Source organism: Astatotilapia calliptera, chromosome 23, assembly GCF_900246225.1.
Source record: "Astatotilapia calliptera chromosome 23, fAstCal1.2, whole genome shotgun sequence".
Taxonomy (NCBI): domain Eukaryota; kingdom Metazoa; phylum Chordata; class Actinopteri; order Cichliformes; family Cichlidae; genus Astatotilapia; species Astatotilapia calliptera.
In genome coordinates, this window is record NC_039323.1 from 23,346,655 (window position 1) to 23,370,055 (window position 23,401).

Consider the following 23,401-nt stretch of genomic DNA (forward strand, 5'->3'; position numbering starts at 1 on the left):
TAATGCAGTTTAAGCTAAATAGAAATATAGAGCAGCTAAATGTTTACAAGAAAAAAAACACATGCTGCAGGCCCATTTTAAACAATTAGCCCAATGGTAACAGATTTGTTTTCTCTTAGGCCCCGCCTCTAATACGCTACCTGTTTCCTACACAGATGAGGAAGAAGGAGAATCAACCACACAGAGTGGGAGGGATCATCATTGCATATTAATTAATAATTAAGGAACTGCAAAGGAAAGGTTTACCAATCTATGATTAAAATATTTCATCAACATTACTGGTAACAACAACCTCATCTACCATATCTTTATCTCCAAGAAACTCTGTAAAAGATAGATAGATAGATAGATAGATAGATAGATAGATAGATAGATAGATAGATAGATAGATAGATAGATAGATAGATAGATAGATAGATAGATAGATAGATAGATAGATAGATAGATAGATAGATAGATAGATAGATAGATAGATAGATAGATAGATAGATAGATGGGGGAAAAGCTCCAGTAACATGAGACTGTACTCTAAGCAGAAGGAAGAAGCCCAGTGGCTAGTGAGTGTCAGAACCACTGTCTAGGATGAGACAACAAACATCCTTGAGTACATCAGAGTACATCGAGCTGGACTGATAGCAGAGAGGAATGTCTGTCCTGAGTATGGCATGAAAATCCAGAGTTAAAAATGTGATATGCCCCCTCAGGGTGGTGAAGAATTACCATGCTAAGATCCTACTGGTCTTCCAGATACAGACAGACAAACTGATGATGGCTAACTAACCAGACATAGTAGTGGTGGAGCAGCAGAGGAAGACGGCCACAGTGATAGATAGTAGCTATACCAAGTGACAGCAACATCAGGAAGAAGGAACACGAGAAGCTGGAGAAAAACAAGGGCTCAGAGAAGAGCTCGAGAAGATGTTGAGGGTGAAGTTACAGTGGTCCCAGGGGTAATCGAAGCACTCAATGCAGTGACCTCAAAACTGGGTGAGTGGCTCCAGCAGATCCCAGGAACAACATCCGAGATCTCTGTCCAGAAGAGCGCAGTCTTAGGAACGGCAAAGATAAAGCACAGGACCCTCAAGCTCCCAGGCCTCTGGTAGAGGACCCGAGCTTGAAGAATAAAGACCACCCTTTTTATACATATATACACAAACAGCTGATAATCATCTTCAAATAATGTCAATTTTACAGCCTGAAATACAAACTACTGACCTAAATTTCTTATTTGTTTGGCACAGTTTTGAGGTCTACACTTTATTCCCTTTGCTAAAATTACTTATGCCTCACTCATACTATCAGCATCTAATTCTTGGTGGGATGTATATTATGCCATATTTTCAGGGGTAATTCTTCTAAAATTGTAAACTGTAAAGACACCAGCAACATTCATCTACATACATAAATCAGGACATTGTTTTAAACAGAAAAGGGCTGCAAAGAAACTAAAACAAACTCCTGATTTTAGAATTTACACTTCTAATAACGTTGTTGTTGTTGTTGTTTTATTAAGCGGACAGAGTTTATTTTATTTTATTTTTACGGATTACCGCACGTGTTTCTGACGTAGACAACTTCCGCCTCGGACGTCACCGCTGTCAGCAAAGATGGCGGCGTCCTGTGTGCGGACCGTGGGCTCGTTTCTGGGGAAATGTATGACATGCAGCTCGAGTATAAACACAGTCGCCACGCAGGTAAGCCAACAGGTAGAATTAACGTAGCGTGTGACATTTTAACGCGTTATTTCACCTTTAACGCACGCGAATATGTTTAAATAAAGGACGAAACTGCCTCGTCCTTGAGTTAGCGGCTTCTAACAGGGTTTGTTAGCCAAATCTCCGCTGACGGATATTTAAATTAAGAACCTGTCACCACGTCTGTAGTTTCATGAATGTGCCACAGTCGTTGAGGTGCTTTATGTCAGTTTACTGAGCTCTTAACTGTAATTCGGCTGTGTTATCGAGCTGCCCTGGATATTTGTCTGACAATAATGGCTCTTTTCCCCCCGTCCCCAGGTGCTGCTGAGCAGGCAGGTATGTGTGAGCTCTGCCCTGTGCAGGAAGAACCTGGCGGCCGCTGGACCGGAGAAGTTCACCCTGGAGTACATCCAAAAGCAGGTGGAGGAGTACGAAATCGGGAAACGCCACCTGGCCAACATGATGGGAGAAGATCCCGAGAACTTCACCCAGGAGGACATCGATGTAAGTTCGCTTTAATTAGAAAGAATTTGGCAGCAGCTTCTAAAGCATCACACATAGGCAGGATGCTTTATGTGGGAAATAAAGGATAAAAAGACGAGAACGGCGAGGTTTTCATGTGATTTTTTTTGCACCATTTTAAGCTTTGAACTGTACATGACATAGTTGGGGATTTTCAGCACTTCTTTAGTGAGTCTTGAGTACTTGACAGTGGTGTTTGCAAAGGTATCTGCAATTGATGTAGGTCAGGAGCTGGCCTGGGCAGGGGTCACTTAATTTTGGCACTTGCGAAAAGAAAATATAGAAATATAACTGCAAATCAACAGAAAGCTGGCGTGAGTGAGTGATCTCATCTGGCTTGGAGTGTGAAAGTGATGTTTGTGTAGTATCTGAAATCTGCCCCAGCACTCTCCTTTCTTGTCTTTTCTCCTGCTACTGGGAAACGCAGGTGACCCTAGACTAGGGCTGCCACAAACAATTATTTTGATAGTCGACTAGTCACGGATTATTTTTGCGATTAGTCGACTAATCAGATCATGCATCCATTGGACGTAAAACGTACAGCTTATTGCATCAGCATGTGTCTGCTCTTATATAACTATCATTAGCTTAAAGCTTGAAGTGTTTAAGGTATGTGCTAACTAAAAATAAAGAGCAGATGATAGTTTATTAAGCTTTTATAGAAATTTGCAGATTGTCTCGGTGGAGTTTAATAAACTCAGCCGTCTGCTCCTTGCTATCTAAAATATAACAGGACACCGGAGTATATTCTCGACCATCTCACACTTCTGATGATCAGTTGTCTGTTTGACGTTTATTCAGCTGTGTAAAAACTATAACTTTAATCTCAGCCAAACTGATTTACTCAGGAACAAAACAAAAAACTGAAAAAAATCAAACAATAACATTTTTAAGTTATCTAAGTGACTTATATATCATGTTTAACCTGAGTAGTGAAAGACGGCGGTGGGTTTGAAAACGATTTGCTGGGAGTCCGGTGTTTTTCGCAGCTCTAGTGAGCCTTGAACCCCGGCTAGCTATCAAGCTAGTGGGTAACAGACGTCTCCGAAAACGTCAGAACGCTTTTGAAAATATGTGGTGTCCTGATAAACTGAGCAGATATTTGAGGTTTACACAGCTACATTCTCGCCTGAAAATATATTAAACGTTTATTTTGTGACCCAGAAAGAATAATAAGAGTAATATTAAAACTAGCTAGCTGCCGCCATTGTTGGAAACTGAGCAGGGCCGCGCTATGAATTCTGGGATAGCTGGGCCACGAAGGATACACTCGACCCATCCTTCAAATCTGGGGAAAAGGAGGGCGCATTTTTCGGCTGCATTTGGAGGAGTCTTCGAATTTGGACGTAATCGGCCTACAAATGCGGCCTCAGGAGGATGCGGCCCTGAATTTGGACACAGCTACAATACCGGACACTGCTTCTTCTTCTTTGGGGTTTAACGGCAGCTGGCATCCTTGTACATGCAGTGCTGCCATCTTCTGTTTCAGTCCGTTATTACACAATTAAATCCTACTACTTATTCCTGCATCTTTCTTACAAAGCTTCAAACTAGAGCAGGGCGATATAACCAAAAATATTTATCACGATATACATTTGAAAATTTGCGATAACGATATAACTGACGATATAATTGACACTAGACAAAATACTTCACAACTCCACAACTTCATTAGTGCAAAAAACCCCATCAATGTATTTTCACTTAAACAAGCAGCTGTTTTTTTATGTGCATTAAAGTTATATAAAAATGTAACGGTGCAAATTCCTTGCTGACAGTTTAACCAAAAGGCATTTCCAGTGGAAACTGGCCGACATATCCTCAGCATAACCATGTTTAATATCCACAAAATTTAAAAAGAGGTTATACACACACAATACGGTAATATTAGGCGCCTGCCTACGATAGCCGTAATGCTCCGACAATCCATCAAGCGGTGCGGTTTTGTAGCTTAGCAAAGTCGTACTGAAACATTTGACAGATTTTCGAGCGCCGTGTACGACATAAAATCGTTTCGAGGGAAGTAAACACAACCAGAATTCATACATAAGGCACACGGGATTATAAGGGGCACTGCCGATTTTCAGAAAAATCAAAGGATTGATTTTAAGTGTGCCGTAGTTTCCAAACAACACGGTAATAACGACGGCCCGCTAGCATGCGCTATCAAAAATAGTGCTTTGTTGTGTATCTGACGGACGAAAGCTAAACCAGTTCCACACCACTGAAGTTGCAGCATTTTTACAAACCAATTCTGGTTCATCCGTTTCATTCAACGATCCACTTTCGCTCTTTTCATTCTGCGTCGCCGCCATGTGTGTATGTAAACAAAGGCACTGCGCATGCACGTTTTACCCATATTCTATCGCAATATTTCATTTTCCTATCGTTGCCCAAAATTACACCAGTATTACCGTGAACAGTATGATATAGCCCAGCCCTACTTCAAACGACGCGTCGACTATTAAATTAGTTGTCTCCGATTTTGATAGTCAACGTAGTCGTGACTAGTCGACTAATCGTGGCAGCCCTACCCTAGACAAAAGGCTAATCCTCACATCTAAGATTACAACAACCACCCTGCAGCCACACTTACTGCTGAACTACACACCTGCTGATGTCTCCTCGTGCTCTGTGTTTCCTGCTGCCATCTTCAACAGCCAGTCTTTTAACCTTTTTACACCCAGTTTTAAATGAGCGTAATGCCATCTCGTTTTGGGCAAAACTGCAGTCTTAGACCCAGATCTTTGCTTACCGTCCATCTGACATTTTCTTTCACTAAAAAGTGTCTAATCCCATTTGGATATGTGATCCCAGCTAATGAAGCGATTGAGTTTAAGGGACTGTACGTATGGCATTTGCTGACGTTCACTATATTAAATTGTGGAGTCTGTTTATTTTTTCCCACCTCTCTAGACATTAAAACCTCCAGATCCACTGAGCAGATGACATATTTATATCACATCTCAGTCAAATGCTCAGAAAGCCACTAAATGTGGATTAATACGCCACTAAAAAAAAAGTCCCAAACAAACTGTGGTTGACTCCTGTTTGTTTGAATTTCCTTTTTAGGAACATTTCTGTAAATTAAAAACAATAAATTTTGGAGTCTTTAGCAGTGAACAGTGAGCTGTAAATCTCTGAAATGCTGAGTTTGTGCGGCAGTGTAGATTCCTACTGTAGCATGGTGGCTTTGAATCCACCGTAGGCCATCTTTGGTATGTCGTTCCCCCTCACACCATCCTATCTGGCATTGCAGGCAGAAGTTTGATGCGTTTAAAGCCTCCACTCTTTGTCAGCATCATTAGCGTCGTTTGGCTCCACGTGCAGCAGGCAGGTGTGGCCGCGTCTGTCTAATCCACTGCATCATTGCTATTAGCAACGCCCTTAAATGCACCCAAAGCTTGTTTGTGATTTTTCTTTTTTTTGGCAATACATTAGCCCTCACTGCTCTAACCATTTAGCTCGATTTCCCACCCGTCCCTCGTCCAGTCCCCAGTGCCCCTCACAAATAATGAAGTGAGCTGTTTGCGCCAGGCTGTGAAAGCCGAAGCGACGGCCAGCAGCCTGGACTTGGATGCGTGGAGGGAAAGAGGAAAATTTGGGAGGACTGCAGAGGTGCATAGTGGGGCACCTGAGAAATCCCTGCGCTCCAGTTTGGAGTCCAGACTCTTCAGGTGTGACGGTGATAAAGACCCAGGGAAAATCAAAAGGATGTTTGCAGCCAGGAGGAGGAATTAATACAGAGCGCAGACCCAGAAAGGCCCAAAAAATCTCAGATTTTTTTTATTTATTTGGTTTTTTTTCTCTTTTTTGGGACTCTGGTGACTTTTTGAGCCAAATTTACTTGCAAGTAAACGAGCACTGAAACAGTTAGACAATATTTAATAGATTAATCATAAATAAATGAAACATTTTTAGGGAACTGTTTATAAAGTGCTTAGAACATTATCAGGTTAAACAAAGGCGAATAAAAGACGATTTCTGATTTTAGAGGTAATAAGGAGGCTGAAAAAAGTGTCACTAACTGCAGTTCCTCTAATGGCCACGAGGCTGCTTCCGATAGTGGGTCAATCCCCACATCATGTTAAAATTTCCAACTAGGCTAGCTTCTCCCTTCATAGCAACTGTATAACTCATACATATGAATACAGATAAAGCTTAACTGCCATTAAAAAAAAAAAAATTCATGAAGTTTGTGCTTTAGTTTTGGTCGCGTTCTTGTTAGCGATGACCACAATTTTTGAATATTCAGTCATTAAATTATATATAAATTGTCCATGCAGCTATTTATGATCTTGAAGCTCATATTTTGCTTGTTTTTAACTGGTTCCTGCTAAGATGTAACACACTGCTACAACCAAAAGGCGGCAGTAGTGTACCTACAAGCTGTTACCGGTAAGAACTGAAAAACAAAAATAAAAGTATGTACCAGTTAGAGATTATCTGCTACTGTACAAACTATATTTGAAAAAATAAAGGGAAATTGGGTCTACCATAGGCAGTAGGATTCCATCTTTTATATACAGTCTCTGGTCTTTAGTCTTTAGAAGCTGGAACTTGAAAAAATTTGTCTTATTTAGCTAAACTGATTTTTGAAAAAATTATACATTTGAGTACATTTGTGGCATCTCATGCAGCTGTGATAGTGTTAGTCGAGTAAACCTATATTAAACTGGCTGCATTGGGGGGGAATCCAGCACAGGACCCTCCCAGAACTGGAAGGCTGCTGAGTGCAAATATAATAGTTAAATATGAATTTCTGTCTTTGTATTTTTTTATCACAATTAATTGCTGTATTATTAGAAACTGGTTTCATGTAACGGACAACTTGACTCCATTCAGTTGTCAAGTCGGCTGTTATGGCAACTTTTACGGCAGGTTTCAGCAAGTGTTGAATTGTTTGACAATCTCAATAACTGAAGTGAGACAACTTTATCTTATTGGATAAACAGATACTGGCAAAGTCTAACTTTGAGAACATTATTTGCAGTACCTTACTTTCCGCACTATAAGGCGCACTTAAAATCCTTTAATTTTCTCAAAATCGACGGTGCCCTTTATAATCCGGTGCGCCTTAAGTATGAATTCTGGTTGTGCTTGCTGACCTCGAACTGATTTTATGTGGTACACAGCGCTCAAAAATCAGTCAGAAATGTTTTAGTACGACTTTGGTAAGCTATGAAGCCGCACTGCTTGATGGATTGTTGGAGCATTATGGCTATTGTAGTCAGGAGCCTGGCAGAGTAATCTGGGTCAAAAAACCGTCCTCTTCAGGTCCCGTTGCTGCTTTACCAGGTGTAACAATTAAGTTTAACATCCATGAAAACAGAATTTATGAAATTCAACAGAGTTAGAAGTTAGCAGGAAGTTAGCTCGCTAGCTTCTACCTAAACATGATATAGCATGTTCTGACTGAGAGATATCTGAAAGAATTCAAACTTACAGCTCTGCCATCACTTCCAACATAAATGAAGACAGAAAACTGAACAGCAGTGACTTTTTTAGGGTTGCTGAAGTTGGGCTAGCTGGTATATAATGATGTGCTACGCCATTGCTAGCGACACAGCTACGTTAGCATAACATAAACACAGTCAAGCTGGAGGACGAATGCTAACCTTTTTCCACTCAATAAAAGTCAACGGGAGACCTCACCAAATGCAATCGCATGGCAGGATGCTGTAAACAGACCAAACTTCAGTCAGGAGAACAACTGAGATAATCCATCCACAATATGAGGTTAGTCATTAATATACTGCAACAACATGGGAATAGAGCAGCTGTGAGAGAATTCAGCATTGGTGAATCAATGGCACAGAGGTGGAGGAAGCAAGAAGAAAAGGTTGACTAAAGTGTGACGTATCTGACTGTTTTGTTTCACTTAATGCGCCTTGTAATCCGGTGCGCATTGTGAATGAAAACAGACCGTTCATTGGCAGTGCGCCTTATGGTCGTGAAATACGGTATATATTATTGCAATACTCGAAATATTACAAAATGTTAAAAAATCTCACAGATATTGAATCGTGCAGTGAATTTGTGAAGTTTTGAATCTTCACTCGTGGTTTTGTAGGTTTAAAATAACTCTGTTCATCTTCGTCTTTGATCTTTTCCTCCACTACTGTCTGTCCTGTTGCAGCTTCCTATTTCACCATGAAGTAAAAAAAAATATCTTTGTGCGCTGTGGCTCTGCTAAGTCGTCTTTTCCCCTCTGTCACTCCGTCTTTCCCCCCTCGGGGAGCTCTTCCACATCTCTGTCAACTCTCTGGGGACACACAGGTGCGTCTTCATCTGTTCCTCGTCTTTCCCTTTTCCTCCTCCTTTTATTTTTTTTTCCTACCCTTTAACTTCTCCTCACTTGTCTTCCTCTTCCTGCCTCTCACAGCTTTAGCGCAGACATTTCCCTCGACCGGCCCCCTTTTTTCCTCCTACTTTTCCGTCGTTTTGACAACCTTAAAGGCAGCAACCTGCTCTCTCCCCGCAGCACCTGCTGCCTCGCTAATTGAACCGACAGAGAGAGCAGGACAGGAGGAAGAGTGCAGAGATGGTGGGATGAAGAGGGAGAGAGATGAGCAGGCTGTCTTGATGAGGGGCCTTTCTTCCCTCACACACACATTTCCAATGCCATCTGTAGCCCTGCTAATAACACACACAGCAGAGGATGAACTCGGAGTGAACTGTTAGACATCCACAGTGTCCTCTGTTCGCTGTCAACAAAGCCTAAACTTGTGCCTTTTCATGCTTGTTTTCTCCTCTAACTACACACACACACACACACACACACACACACACACACACACACACACACACACACACACACACACACACACACCTTGCTCGCCTTTCCTTGAACCCGCAAGCAGCTTGCGCCTCTTACTCTGTCACTTTGTTGGTGTGACCTCTGTTGTGTGGACATGTCAGCGTTGTCATAATGTGCCATCATCTCTCAAACTGCCATCTCCTTTTATTTATTTATTTATGTATTTGTTTGTTTGTTTCTCTGTCTTTCGCCCACAGAGAAGCATCACGTACCTTTTTCCCTCCGGCCTGTTTGAGAAGACAGCTCGGCCGCTCATGAAGGTAAGACTGCACGGTTTAATTTACTTGTTGGTTAAGCGTTTCTCTTTTTCCCCCTATTTACTTCCATTAACCTGTCGTGGCAACACCTTTTAAATTAGGCTATTGCTTCAAGGCTTTTTCACATTGTCAGGAATCTCTGTTTAAACAAAACAAAAGACAAAAATTGAATTTTACAAAATGATAAAATGCTCTGGTGAAAATTCTCATCTTTGTGTTGTTTGGGTCGGTTTCAACCCATTTATAATATGAGACTATAAAACAATAATCAGTGCCAAAACTGAAATCATAAACACACTGTGAGGTCACTAACACTGTCAGAGAGAAGTTAGGGGTTTCCCTCTTTACCTGTTTGTCTCCTTCCCTGAACAAACAGCCCCCTTTATCCCCACTGCTCCAATCTAAACGTCCACATGAAAAGGTACAGACATGTAAGGCATGTGCAGACCAACTCGGTTTAGTCGCTAGCTTTCACAGTACACATCTCCAGTTTGTAGCATGCAAAAATAAGCAGATTTACAATAAGCCAAGCTGTGGTTCATCATATCTGGACACAAAATATTAATATGGATGAGCCAGTTTCTGTGGAGGACGACGATGTAGATGATCAACCAGTGGACACAGATACGTCTGATTTTCTTTACCATCTATGATCTTGGACAAGAACTTCTCAGGAGGACACGTTCCATGGTGGGCACAATAAAAAGAAAAACAAAAATAAAATCTGAACTGGGACAGGGCTCCACTTTCTTCAAAACCAGTTTTTGTAGACGCCAGCACTGTTGTTTCATATTGTCCCAATTTTTTTTTTGCCCTTTTCTTAAAGGAAATAGGTAGTTGAAATATTAAAATAGAAAAGAACAAATGAAACAAATTTAGTTTAGAGATGGTCTGTTCAATTTACCTGTTTTTTTTTTGTTTTTGTCCTTTTTTTAAAGATTGAAAGGGATGTAAAAAACAAACAAAAGAAGCTTAGTGCTGAGTAATTTCTCTAATGTTGGTGGGTCTACAGTGGAAACACAAGCAGCAGTTTGATGGAACGCATCAGTTCTGGTGCTTTTATGATGAAATGTCCTTGATCTTTTCAGTTTGACCTCAGGTAGGTTGGTAAATTGTCTCGTTCACTGTGGTCACCAGTATAAATATAAACATCACAAGCACAGGTACTTGTCTGGTACATCAGTGAGTTTGAGGGGTAAACAGAAGCAAAAGATGGTTCCTGAGTAGAGCTCAGGAGTGGTGGCTTTTAAAGCTCTACACATCACCAGTTGTTTGATTTTATTTATTTGGGTTTTTTTTTTTACTGAAAAAAATCTGTTTTTATTTCCAGCATCCTGATGAAATCTTTCCCAAGCAAAGAGGTATGTAAATCTGCTCCTGAATGCATTTTTTATTCATTTTTTTTAACTGAGGGTTTCCAGAGCTGATTCATTTTCCTCTCCATAAAGCTGTCCAGTGGGGAGCAGACGGGCGGCCCTTTCACTTCCTGTTTTACACTGGCAAGCAGTCCTACTACTCCCTCATGCATGTGAGTACGGCAGTACAGCTGGAGCAGCGAGCAGCGCTGTCAGTTAAACCTTCATCCCCCTCAAATCCCCAGCTCTTCCTCACCTGCTCCCTCCCTGCTTCCCGCACCCTCGGGTCATATCCTATTCAGACAGAGTGAGTTGAAAGAAGACGGTGCCGTTCCCTGGAGGAGCAGCGAAGTCAGATCCTCTTTTCCACGCAGCGGTGTGAGGGAAGAGGTGGGAGAATAGAGGGAGGTGAGGCGAGCAGGAGGTCAGAGGTAGTCCAGCTTAACATGCGAATCTCAGGGGGGAACCTGCTGCAGAGATGGAGGCTTATTTTCACCTGTTTGGATTCATGTTGAACCTTTTGAGGTCATCTTTCATCTGTCATACCGAAGGTTTATCTGTGTACCATGAATTTACAAAACATAGTACCAACAGTAGTTTTTATTTATGTTTTTATGGCATATCCTTGAGTCTGTTTCTCTACTTACAGTCTGAGGTCAGGACTAACCCACAATCTGCTGCACGACTTCCTGTTCTTCTTGTAGCTGAAGATATTTTTTATAGCCCTGCATGAATGTAATTTTTTTAGCTGGTTTTCAAACTGCAGCAAAAGGTTGTTTTTGTAATATAGGCTGCATGTCACTAAGAGATGTAGTTTCATAGCTCACATTTAAATGCAGTTCTTGTCAGCTGATGTAGTTGTTGGAAAACACTATGAACTTAAGTATTTATAGTATATATATTATATTTATTTCCCTGCTTCAGCTGCCATCAGACAACTTCTTCCACCAAGGAAGTAAAGCTGTTACACTACACCAGATGCCACGTCATGTTATTCGCAAACTGTTATTTATGACTTGATTGGTTAGTTTTTCTTTTGTGTGGAACTGAAACCAGCGCGTTAAAACTGAAAATCTGGATGTAGCTTCCCAGTCTACGTCCACACATAAATGGCATTTTGGATCACTGAAAATTGAGCTTTGGAAAAACTCCGGCCAGGGTGCAGATTTTCAAAAAATTGTGCGCTCTGTTATTGTTTGTGGGCTTTTGATTGGCAAACATTTCTTCACGGTGAGGGTTGCATCATTACCTGTTGGTTTTGTACACTCTTGACTGTCCTTAATGTTTTGCTTTTTGACATAGACTGAGATATGTTTTCAAAATGAACACAGAAAAAACTTTTCTGGATGATTTTTTTTTTTTAATGATTTTTTAAATTCATCCAGCCCGAGGATTTATATCAGTCAACCATTTGGATTTTATGACTATAAAGCATTTGAATATGAAGGGTAGTTCCCAGATACTTTTAGGGGACCTTTTAAATCTTGTTAATATTACGCATTTAGTTTTGTCACTGTTTAAAACAAGTTTATGTGCAATAGCAGATTTCTAAAATTTATCAGAAGCCAGCTGCAGATTTGCAATGGTCAGATCAAGGGAAGAGACGGTGGCATATGAAATGGTGTCTTCTGCATAAAAAATTGCGGATGACAGAGATAATATTGTGTAAAGAATAAATAAAAGAGGTCCAAGAATGGATCCCTGTGGAATACCTAATCACCCAGCCCCCAAATCTCAGCAAACAAAACTAATGGAGGATTTTATTTTTGTTAGGGCTCTTGAAGACTTGTGAAGACTTTTAGCACAAAGGAATTCACAACACTGTGACAGTTTTGGGTTTGGTTGTTTTTTGCTTTGTTTTTTGGGGGGGTGTGTTGTACCTGAATATCCGTCTGTTGTGTAGGTATTCATTGGTCAATATTGGCATTTCGATAATAGTTTTATACATCTTCAGCTTTTAATCTAAGCAGTGAGCATCACATGTCATTTTCCTCCAGTCTTAGTTATCAGGAATGGGACTTGCTAAGAACACGGACATTCCTGCTTCTGTTGCTCTCAGGCTGTGCACCGTGTGACAGAATAAAAGTACTAGAGCTTTTGTTGCATCTAACTTTCCCCCTCGGTGATTATTTTACATTTAAATACAGCTGAAATCACAGCACAGACAGCCATTATCTTTAATTCAAGTCTGGGGTGATTTCCTTACCTGATGTCGCAGTTATATAATCAGACACAAGCCCACCTGCAGAGGTTTATTGTTTAAGCTAATTACAGACTCTATTTTCTTCATGTGGAGATGTTTATCATCTCACCTCTTCAACTCGACATTGTGCGTTAGTTTGCCTCGTTGTTGCAAACTTAACAAATTTGCCACTGGGTTTTGCAACTTTTTATATCATTTTAGCAACTTTTCTTTAAATAAGCACATACACAGTCACAGGCTGGCTCACTGACCTTTAACATTGTGTTGTTCAGTCAGTCTGTCCGTGTAAACAGAAGGCAGTCGAGGCTCCAATCTTGGCACCCCAGTGCTGGCTTTCAGATCCTTAATCGTAACTCTTTCCCCCGTAAACACAACATTTGGTGACCTCCCTGCACCCTTAATGAGGAGTTTTGACACCTCATTATATCTCAATAAAGATTTGGTTTTCACACCATTAGAATAGGTTGAGTTTTTCCAAGGGTAGCTCCGTACTCCGTAAGCAGACACCACCCTCACTAACTTCTGATGCACCCGGGCATTTTGTTCTTTGAGCAGGCCTGAAATATGACAGAAACTGCTCAGTTCAGGCTTTCAGGGGGCACCAATTAGCACTTACATACATACTGATTCTCATTCCCCTCATCCTCTTCTGTCTGTGTCTGTGTACATGTGATGTTTGAGGGTGGCTTTGGGATCGGCTTAGCCTAAGCACCCAGACCTGCTCTCTGGGTGCTTACTAAACATACCAAACAGGACCTGTCTTCCTGTCTTAGGTTCATCTACTGCAAATCTCAGAGAGTTCGAATATCAGTGGTCACCAATAGTCAGACCAATATTTAAATTTGAAGTCAAGGTCAGAGGTCAAGTTTTCTGAAAATCATGTGAACACGGTGACTCCAGAAATGAAATATACAAACATTTCAAGCCTCTTAAAGTGAAGATGAACCGTACACTGGTGTTGAGACCACAAAAGAGGGAAAATTTAAAAACTACTACAACAGAAAGTAAACGCACATCAGCAGTATATCCAGACTCCACTAAGAAAAATAATTTCAGGGCATTTTTGTCCTGCAGTGCCGAGATCATTTGTATTAAAAATAGATCAAATGATGTGTTTGGCCTGTGTAATAGCAAAACAGCCGTTTGAGACAAAGATACAAACACAACAGAATTTTAAAACCCTTTTGATTGGAATAAACGGTGTAGTTTTATTTTTTTATGTCCAGGATTCGAGTCCCATCAAAGGTGTCTGGTTGTCAGGCTTTGTCCCGCTACGGGGAAGACCTCCTCCTCGGGGATTTGGAGGGAAGCAGGGCTGGGCGATGAAGAGGAGGATGAGTGGGGCAGATGAGCAGGCACACCGTTCACGCTTGTTCTTCTGTCTGATTGTATCTGCAACACAGAGAAGGAGAGAGAGAAGAGGGGGATGATATGTGAATATTTGTCCCCACACACACACACATCGTTTTGCCCTGCAGCTGTAATCTGCACCCCCTGCTGTGGGTTTAAATAGGTATGTCAGACATGTCTGTCTTTCCCGTCCTTCCCATCCTTTGCCCTTTACCCATCGTCTCGCTGTCTCACAAGCCCCGGGAGCGTTGCCAGGAGGGGGCAGTGGCGTGTAAAGAAGCAGCCTTCGTGCTCGGCTGCTCTCCTCTCAGCCGGCGTGGCACATTAACCTGCTCGCTGCTCCGCTGAACCCTTTATGGCCACAACTCCAGGGAGGCCCGAGAACTCGCCTTCCTTTTCCACACGAAGACCGAATAAATGCTGGTAGTTAATGCCTCGTTCTCACGTAGCCGGAGCTCTGAACGTGCATTTGAAGAGCCTTTATTGACTGTCTGTCTCTGTAACAGCCTCAACTTAAATGTATCCAGATACTGGCCCACTACTCCGCCGCCACCTCCTTTCATCCCGCCAATCCATGCGAATTATTCCTCGCCATTGTAGGAGCCAGTGTTTGCACACGTGTAACTCAAGCTGCCTTCTCCTCTCGCCTTCTTTTTTTCTGATTTTTCTATTACTGTATTTTTTTTTCTTTTTGTAAAGAAAATTGGTTATTCCTTGATGTTTGCTTGATTTTCTTTTTCTCTCCTCCTCCCGTACCCCTCTGTCGCTGGTCAGAGTGGCAGCGGATTAGGCACACTCTATCAAGAAGGAATTAAACAAACATCTGGTGAATAATTGACGGGGAAATGAGTTCTCACCCAGGCGCTGTGTGGCTAAGGTGGGGTGGGGGTGGGGACTGCCTCGGGGACGTGACCAGCATGCCCACCCTCTCCTCCTTCTCTTCCCCCGATCTTACCCTACCGTCTGTCTGCCTTTCTGTCTGTGTCCGTCGCCATGACACATTCTCCCCAGGTTACCCCCAGCGCGGCATTGATCCGCCGCTCAGCGAAACTCTAGTGTCGGGTATTTAACTCCAGATTTTTTTTGCTCCTTCCAGCTCTGCTTCAGTTGTGCAGCACAGTTGCCGAGGTCAATTTTACTACACAATACATGAGCAAATGCATCATGACATTACAAACTGACTGAAATTTAACTGTAAAGAAAACTAATAGAAAATTAGTAGAAAAATAGAAAAGAGTTTTTATCCTTTAAAAGTGTTTAGTTGTAATCTGCTTTTATTCTCATTATTTTTAGTTTTTTTTTTCCACTAAAGGCTGATATGAAGTTCTTTATTTTCAGTTTCTCAACAAGGCTGCAAAGAAATTAGCATCTTTTACACTAAAGTCTTGACCTGTCTGGGTCTTTAACTCTACGCTCACTGGTCAATTCATTAGTTACAGCTTCTTTGGAGAGGAAAAACCCAACAATTAAATGGCCCCAATATGAGCAAGAACCTGGCGACTGTGGGAAGGAAAAACTCCTAACAGAAGAGAAACTTCCAGCAGAACCAGGCTTGGGGAGACGCGGCCATCTGCTGCGACCAGTAGGGGTGACGAGAGTAAGACAGGACAAGAGACACACTGTGGAAGAGATTAATAAGGACTAATGATTAAATGCAGAGAGGTGTATAAAGAAAATATCCTCCAAACCATTACACCAGCAGCAACCTGAACTATTGATATAAGGCAGGATGGATCCATGCTTTCATGTTGTTTGTACCAAATTCTGACCCTACCAACTGAAACTTGCAGAAGAAATCCTGATTCAGATCTGCAAAACGTCTATTGTCCAGTTTTGGTGAGCCTGTGTGAATTATAGCCTCAGTTTCCTGTTGTTAGCTGACAGGCGTGGTCCTGTGTGGTCTTCTGCTGCTGTTGAGATGCTCTTCTGCACACATTGGTTGTAACGAGTAGTTTCTTGAGTTACTGTTGCCTTCCTATCACATGGAAACCATCATTTTCAGCTGACCTCTGATGTCACCGGGACATTTTCTCTTTTTCAAACTATTTTTTTTGTAAACCCTGGAGAAGGTTGTGTGGGACAATCCTAACAGATCAGCAGTTTCTGAAATACTCAGACCAGCCCATCTGGCACATGTCTAAAGTCACTTAACAATGATTCAGTTTGACGCTGAGGTGTCTTAAACTTGCAACTCTGGTCACAGGAAGTAGTCTGTGTAGAAATCCATGTGAAAATGAGCCTCCAATTATGGCCTCAGTAAACTCTTTACTGATAAAGCTATGGTCTCAGTCTCTTGTTTGAAGACTTATTTAGTAGAGCATGAGGTTTATTTCATAAGCATAGAGTCAAAAAGAAGGATGAAGCTTCAGGGCGTCACTTGTGACGTTTAGGTTTAATTAAACAAGATGTTGACAAAGAAATCTGTACCTCATCCATCTTTTATTGTGCAGAAATGATCAGTAACTGTACACAGAACATTCAGACTTTGACTTTCATGCTTTCAATGAGTTAAATGAGCAAGATTGTGCCAAAAATCAGCAGCGGGCGATGTAGGTGTAAAAGCTGTTAGCAAAATAAAGAGCAGTGAATCAGTGCTTTATGATCATGTCACAATGATTTCTTTCTAAAGCACAAATCAACCCTCGTACACCCCTGCGCTGCCCTGCCAGAAGGTGCTGTGCGGATGCAGCCAATCAGCAAGGTTTAACCGTTCCTCTGTGGCCACAGAGAAGAGAGTCAGACAAGTGCTGTGGTTATTTTCATAATCCTTTTGGCGCTTTAGACTTTAACAGAAGGAAGAAAAACAGCTGCCTGAAGGAGGGGAAAAGACTTCCTGGGAATGAAAGTTACTTCCTAAACAGAAGAAAGGGCTTTTGGGCAGATCACTCCATTTCCATCACTCATTAGTTGTTCAGTCTATGAAATGGGTAAAATAGAAATGGAATGAAAACTGTTTCTCCTCTTCTGGTTAGAATACGGCTGAACTTTTTCTCGTTCTCGAGAGCTTTGGTTGGATTTTTAGGCCCCATGTCAGTGTTGATGTAGGGCTTAAATCTGACTGTGGAGGGCCAGGATGGGCAATGGAGAAAGATGTTCCCCTTAAAATCCCGTTTTCAACCCTGATTTGTGTTCAGTAAGATTTTTCTATAAGACTGAGGAAAGCTTTTGTTGTTTTAGGATCTTTATGGCAAAATCCTGAAAATCGAGAAGCACCAAGACCGTCTGAGGGCCAAAGGACTTTTCTCCCAGGATGCCCAGCTGATGTAAGAGGAGGAAGAGTCCACAATCAAAAGTCTTTAAAGCGGTTTTGGCAATTTGTTTTTTTATTTCGCATCTCTTCCTGTTTCCATTAGCTCTCTCGGCCCAAGCCGGTGGCTGACAAAGGAGGAGCTGGAACTGTTACTAGTGGAGACCATCTCTACTCATGATGTAGGTTTTATGCTTTTTGTCATCCTATTTTGCACCTCTTTTGTGTCCAAGAGTTTGATTTGCATTTTTGTGCATTTGTCTTCAGTACGACCGTTTTATCAAGCTAATGGAGCACATGCTTTGCATGCCGTACAGCAGCACGGAGGAGGAGTTCGTTCAGCGATACCGTCGGCTGCTGGAGGCTCAGTCCTTGAAGCAATTGGTGCCACTGCTGGAGAAGGATGAAAATGGTGTGGCCTTCAGCACCGCGGAGGGTAGGTTCACAACAGCGATGTGTTTCTCAGAAGTCTCAGAAGTTTTGAAAATCGACCAAAAAAACAGTTTAACACAGAAAAGGAACCTCTCAGTTTAAGGCACGTTTGGTTGATTTCACCCTGGTATGTCCCTTTTAATGTGGCTTTTTGGGATCTGTACATGTGTACTAGAGGTCAGCATGCATATTCTGTATAGAAATAATGGCCACCCTCACCACCTGTTGTTTTCTTGTCATAGTGGAGCCAGTTGACCAGGCACAGCCATCACAAATGGATAAATTAGCAAGACCAAAACTGTTTTTGTAGCAAGACGTAAACACGTTAATCTGTGGCAGTCTGTGGAGATTCAGTTTTTGGTATTTCTGTCTTGGCTAAAACTCTGATAATGTGACCGTGTGAGCAGATTTAGCCAGGCTTAAAAACAAATGCAAATAATTTCATTGCACAGTTTTTGTGGAATTCAGAGTATTTGGGGGAAATTTAAAAAAACCAAAAAAAAAACCAGCATGATTTTATTGTGCTGAGCAAAGGTCTTGAGCCCCTCCTCAGTTCTTTATATTTTGCTTCCAAAGAGCCAGACTAGTGTTTTTTAAGTGCTCTTAAGCATTAGTTCTCCAGGCTCTCTGAAGATTCATTCAAACATTAAAAAAAGCTCTAGCTAAAGGGATGAACCAGTGTTGTTAAATTGTATCTTTAGGCACTTTTTTTTATTAGCAGCCTGTCACAAAAACACACAATTTGTACCCTTTTCTTTTGTTTAATCTCTGAAAAATTCCAAAGATAACACAGTTTAAGATTAAATAGTATCATTACACCAAAAAGGGGATTCTCAAACAGCTGTTAGCTAAAAACTTGGCATATCTCAGCATGGTGTGCAGGGTGTTCTTAAAAAAATCAAGGACACTGAACAATTGGAGGACAAAAGAAGTTTCTGGTCTAAAAAACTATTAGTAGATGAAATGTATCATGTCGAGTTGATGAGTATTAAGAATCAGAAAATAATCCAGCAAAGACCTGACACAGAACTTGAGAGATGCATCTGGACCTTCAGCTCATCATCTACTGCCATTCTTAAGGAAGGGAAACGGGGAGATAGGGCTGAGGCATCCCATATTACACAAGAATTGGACTAGAAATCAGTGAAAATGGGTCTGATGGAATTGTTTGGTTCAAAACATCATCAGTATGTACGGAGCAGGTCAGGAGAGAGACCACTGTAAGTGTCTACATCAAATAATCATCAGTCTGACACCTCCTGGGTATCAATTCCTTCTAATGTCTGATTGAGCCCATCAATGAGGGTAATTTCTGCTGAATTATCATGCTTCATGCCTCCCTCGCCTAAACAAAGTGTTTTGTTTTCTTGCTACATGCGAGACCAGGTAACTTCCTCCATTCCCAGTCATTTCTGGGATGATTTGGAAGGTTAAAAAAGGTAACCTTTGTAGTAAACTTGCAAACATGACACTCGTGTCTGAAGTAAAAAACCAGACTGTGTTTCATTGTCATTCTCAGGTCGGAGGAAGACATCAGACTCATCAGTGATCCTGCGGGACTGCGGCTCAGGACACATTACCGTCAACGGCCAGGACTACCTCCAATACTTCCCCGTGCTGCAGGACAGGTGAGGAGAGCAGCACGAAGGTTTCCACTCTGAGCAAATAAGCCTTTCCACCTCACAGCCTCTGCACTGCTTCATTCACAGATACCGTTTTCCTTAAAATGCAAGACGCGATGGGTTTTACTCTCCACCCTCCACCCCTACCTCTCAAAAAAAAAAAAAAAAAATTAAAAAGCAGCTTTTTCACTCTTCACAGCATCGCCTCGTTTTTTATTTATCTCCTTGTAGTAAGTTAATTACACAGTTGAGTGATTGTGTGTGTGTGTGTGTGTGTGTGTGTGTGTGTGTGTGTGTGTGTGTGTGTGAGAGAGAATGTCCAGAGCTGGTGTTGTCACGCAGTGTGAGGACGGGGCTGTAATTGGAGCAGAGAGGTGACAATTGACTTTGTCAGCAGCTATGGGCCATTCAGCCTAAGACGCCATCCAGAACACAGACACTTTCTTTTTCTCACTCACACACACACACACACTCTTATCCTCTTCCTGCTGAGTCAGAAGTTACTCTGTTATATGTGGTGGTGAGATTGTAAAAGAAGGCATTTCACAGCGCCGGGATCCTCTACGCTTGTCTGAAAAGTCACCCAACCAGACATTAAATTAGCTAAGCCTCCGCCGTTGATACCGCTATCTGTTAAATAGTGCACACTCCTGGTCTGCCCATTCAGCCACATTTCATTCTTTCACCTTATTATCTCTTGGTCATTTTCTCTTCTTCTTCTTTTTTTTTTTGAAAATACCTCTCAGAGAGCAGCTGATGTTCCCGTTGCAGTTCATGGGCGTGCTGGGCCGCTTCAACTTGGAGTGTAAGGTGAGCGGTGGCGGCAGGTCGAGCCAGGCGGGGGCCCTGAGACTCGCCATTTCCCGTGCGCTGCTCAGCTTCCTGTCTGAGGGAGATGGGGAGGCGATGAGACAAGGTGGGTAGTTTTGCTTTGTTTTGTTTTGTTTGTATCTCCTACGGCAGCATCCTGTCTGAAAACTACTACCACTGATATACTTTTATAACTTGGGATTAAAAGAGTGCTCATTCACCAGCTTGTGCAGCTGGTTTTAAAAATCTTTGGTTGGATGGACATATCTAAGCGTGGTTTGCAGTGTGTCCTTAAAATATTTGAAGAACTGGACAAGACATGTAAAGCCTAAATAAACCGTATCTGAAAAGCATGTTCTTTAAGGTAGAGGGTCTAAAATCTCTGTCAGTAGATTACATATTACCTTTACTGGGTTCTGTTTTCCTAAGCATGGATTCGGGAAGTCTGGGGGTCTACTTGGGTCCCAGTCACGTAAAGTTTGTCGTCGGATGGTTAGTGCAAAGGTCCTGTTTGGTTTTTGTTACCGTGTAGACTTCTCCATAGAGAATTTACATTACACACTGACTTTAAAGCAGCATAACAGGAATGACTGCTTGGCCGTCGGGTCTGCAGCAGTCTGTTTGCAAACCTGAGGATAACCTAGGCTTTACCCCTCCCAATTAAGTGCACCGCCTTAGCTATGGCAGCTGCCATGTTTTAGTCAGCAAGGAGAGATCAACAATATTAAATTTAGACTGTACCCCATAAAGGCCACACCCGGTCGGCATGTTTCTACTGCTGTTTGTGTAAAAAGGGAAAACAAACAAACACATTTGGTAAACTGTAAATGAACATATTTGAATAATATCAACACTTAGCAATAAAAAACAGAGATGGTTACCCCGAGTCACTCAAGTCACCGTTCATCTGTAGCAAGAGTTCTCAGACAGCAAAGCAACTCTAGAAAATTTCCTGTTACTAAGCACAGCTGTATTTTGCCGTTGTTAGCCTCTGTTAGCTGATGCTAGTTTCACTGAGAACAAAGTTTCACTGAATTGCTGCATTCAGACACTTAGTTAATAAATTTTCATACTGTATGAGAGTTTGTCACAAGGAACTTGGGATTTTCAGAAGGCACGAGCCTAACATTAACTAGCATAATGTTAGCTTATAATCAGCTGTTGTTGTTTAGCCGGCTCGTTGTCACCAGGAACGGGAGGGTCACATGTCTAATCTGCTGACATTAAGTAATTGTGACAATAACGCAGAAAAGTGCCATCAGGTTTTGAATCTATCATGCAAGGAAGCATCTGATTGATAACATTTTTCAGCATGACAATGATCCCAAACACACTGGTAGTGCAGTAAAATCAGAGTTGTATAGAAAAACATACAGTGGAACACTATCAGTCATGAGTCGGACCTCATTATTGAAGCAGTGTAGGATCATGTTGACGGAGAACAGAACAAAGCACAGTATTTTCTCCAGAGTTTTCTTTCTTTTTTCTTTTCTTTTCTTTTCTCAGCTAACCTTTTTTATTAGCCAACTATAATAAAGTAAAGTTATTTAGTCTTGAATTTATTGTGTAGTTTTTATCACCTCTGGTTTTCCTGAGACCACAAAGCTCCGTGACAGCTGGTTGTTTGCTGCTGTGTTTTTTGTTACTTAAACGTTACCGTGATCTTCCCTACCATAAATATTTATGTCACTCTCCAGTCTCATAAGGACTACTTGTGTTATGACATGCATGTACTAATGAACTAATAGATACATAAAAATTTACTCATCTGCGCCTGTGTTCAGTTATATTTCATTCTTTTCATTTTTTTTTTTCCACAGCTGGTCTGCTGACCCCCGACCCAAGAGTGAGGGAGAGGAAGAAGCCTGGACAGGAGGGAGCACGACGGAAATTCACCTGGAAGAAGCGCTGAGGGGCGGATCAGTTCCACCTGAGCTTGGATATGAAACATTCAAACTGATTTCTGACATCAGTGAAACTGCTTTATTTTCTCTCCAGAGGCGATGCCACTCTGTCCTCTTTAAGCTCTTGGTGCCAAGTGCTATGCTTTCTCACATGGTTTTCATGATGCACCTGCTGCAGGGAGCTCCTTCAGCCACCAGATGGAGACATGTTATAAGAAATTCATAGTTTGGACTGTTTATCTGTACATCAATTAATAAATTAAAGATTTTCTATAAAATATAAATAAAGGTTGTGATATTTTGGCTTGTTTTTTTGTTTTTTGTTGTTGTTTTTTTAATACAATTTAAACAATTTTCCTTTTTTTTTTTTTTTCAAATACCTTCTTAGGTAGTAGGTTAGGTACCTATGTTCACCATAGTGTGAGATTATTTTATAGTAAATGTTAAAGACTCGAGGCTAATTTTTGTTTTTTTTTGTTTTTTTTTAAGGCAGGAGTAACGATTTTACGGCAAACTGTGCAGTTTTTGAAGCAAAACTAAGATTTTTTTTTTTAGATTGAATCAAGTCAACTGTGGTGATGTGTTTAAAAAAAGTTTTTATATAAACAAATCTACTAATCAAATTAATCAAATAAAATATGCTGCCAACAACCTGCAGTAGAACCAGATATGATTTTATTCCGCGTTTTACGTTTTATTTTGTCAAAATCCATGGCCTACATTACCCACAGTGCAACACTAACGCTCGGGCACTGCCTTCGTGGATTCGGAGCATCCGGGTGTTTTCGGGAGTGTATGCTAATAACGGTGAAATACAAATTCGCTTTGGGTGACTGTGGTGATTTCTACTAAGTAACGTTTTTTTTATTAATAAATAAATTGACGAATTCGATAGTTTATCAATAGTTTAGTCTCTAGAGTGAAAAAACATATTGCTTTATCGACATATTGCCGATAAAGGTCAAAGGCAGAACCGGACGAACGTAGGCTTTTTTTCTGTTTTATTTCTGTTATTAAATAATATATATTTAATTTGATATATCCCTCACTTCAACCACTAGATGTCGCCAAAGTTTCACAAATGCCTGCCATGTGTGACCGTCTGTTGCTAATTATAACTTCATCTCATTATAAAATAACATCATTAATTAGTTAAAAGCTTATAAGTAAATATTAACTGAG

General features: G+C 41.2%; 1 protein-coding gene across 1 annotated transcript; it reads left to right on the plus strand.

Moving 5' to 3' along the window:
- Positions 1-1,557: 1,557 nt before the first annotated feature.
- mrps9 (mitochondrial ribosomal protein S9) lies at positions 1,558-22,508 on the plus strand. Its single transcript, XM_026159522.1, has 11 exons — positions 1,558-1,694; positions 2,016-2,201; positions 9,237-9,299; positions 10,627-10,657; positions 10,745-10,824; positions 17,382-17,467; positions 17,558-17,633; positions 17,719-17,887; positions 19,403-19,511; positions 20,252-20,421; positions 22,136-22,508. Exons 1-11 carry the CDS (start codon positions 1,608-1,610, stop codon positions 22,225-22,227), a joined length of 1,149 nt encoding a protein of 382 aa, XP_026015307.1. The 5' UTR covers positions 1,558-1,607; the 3' UTR covers positions 22,228-22,508.
- The last annotated feature ends 893 nt before the right edge of the window (positions 22,509-23,401 follow it).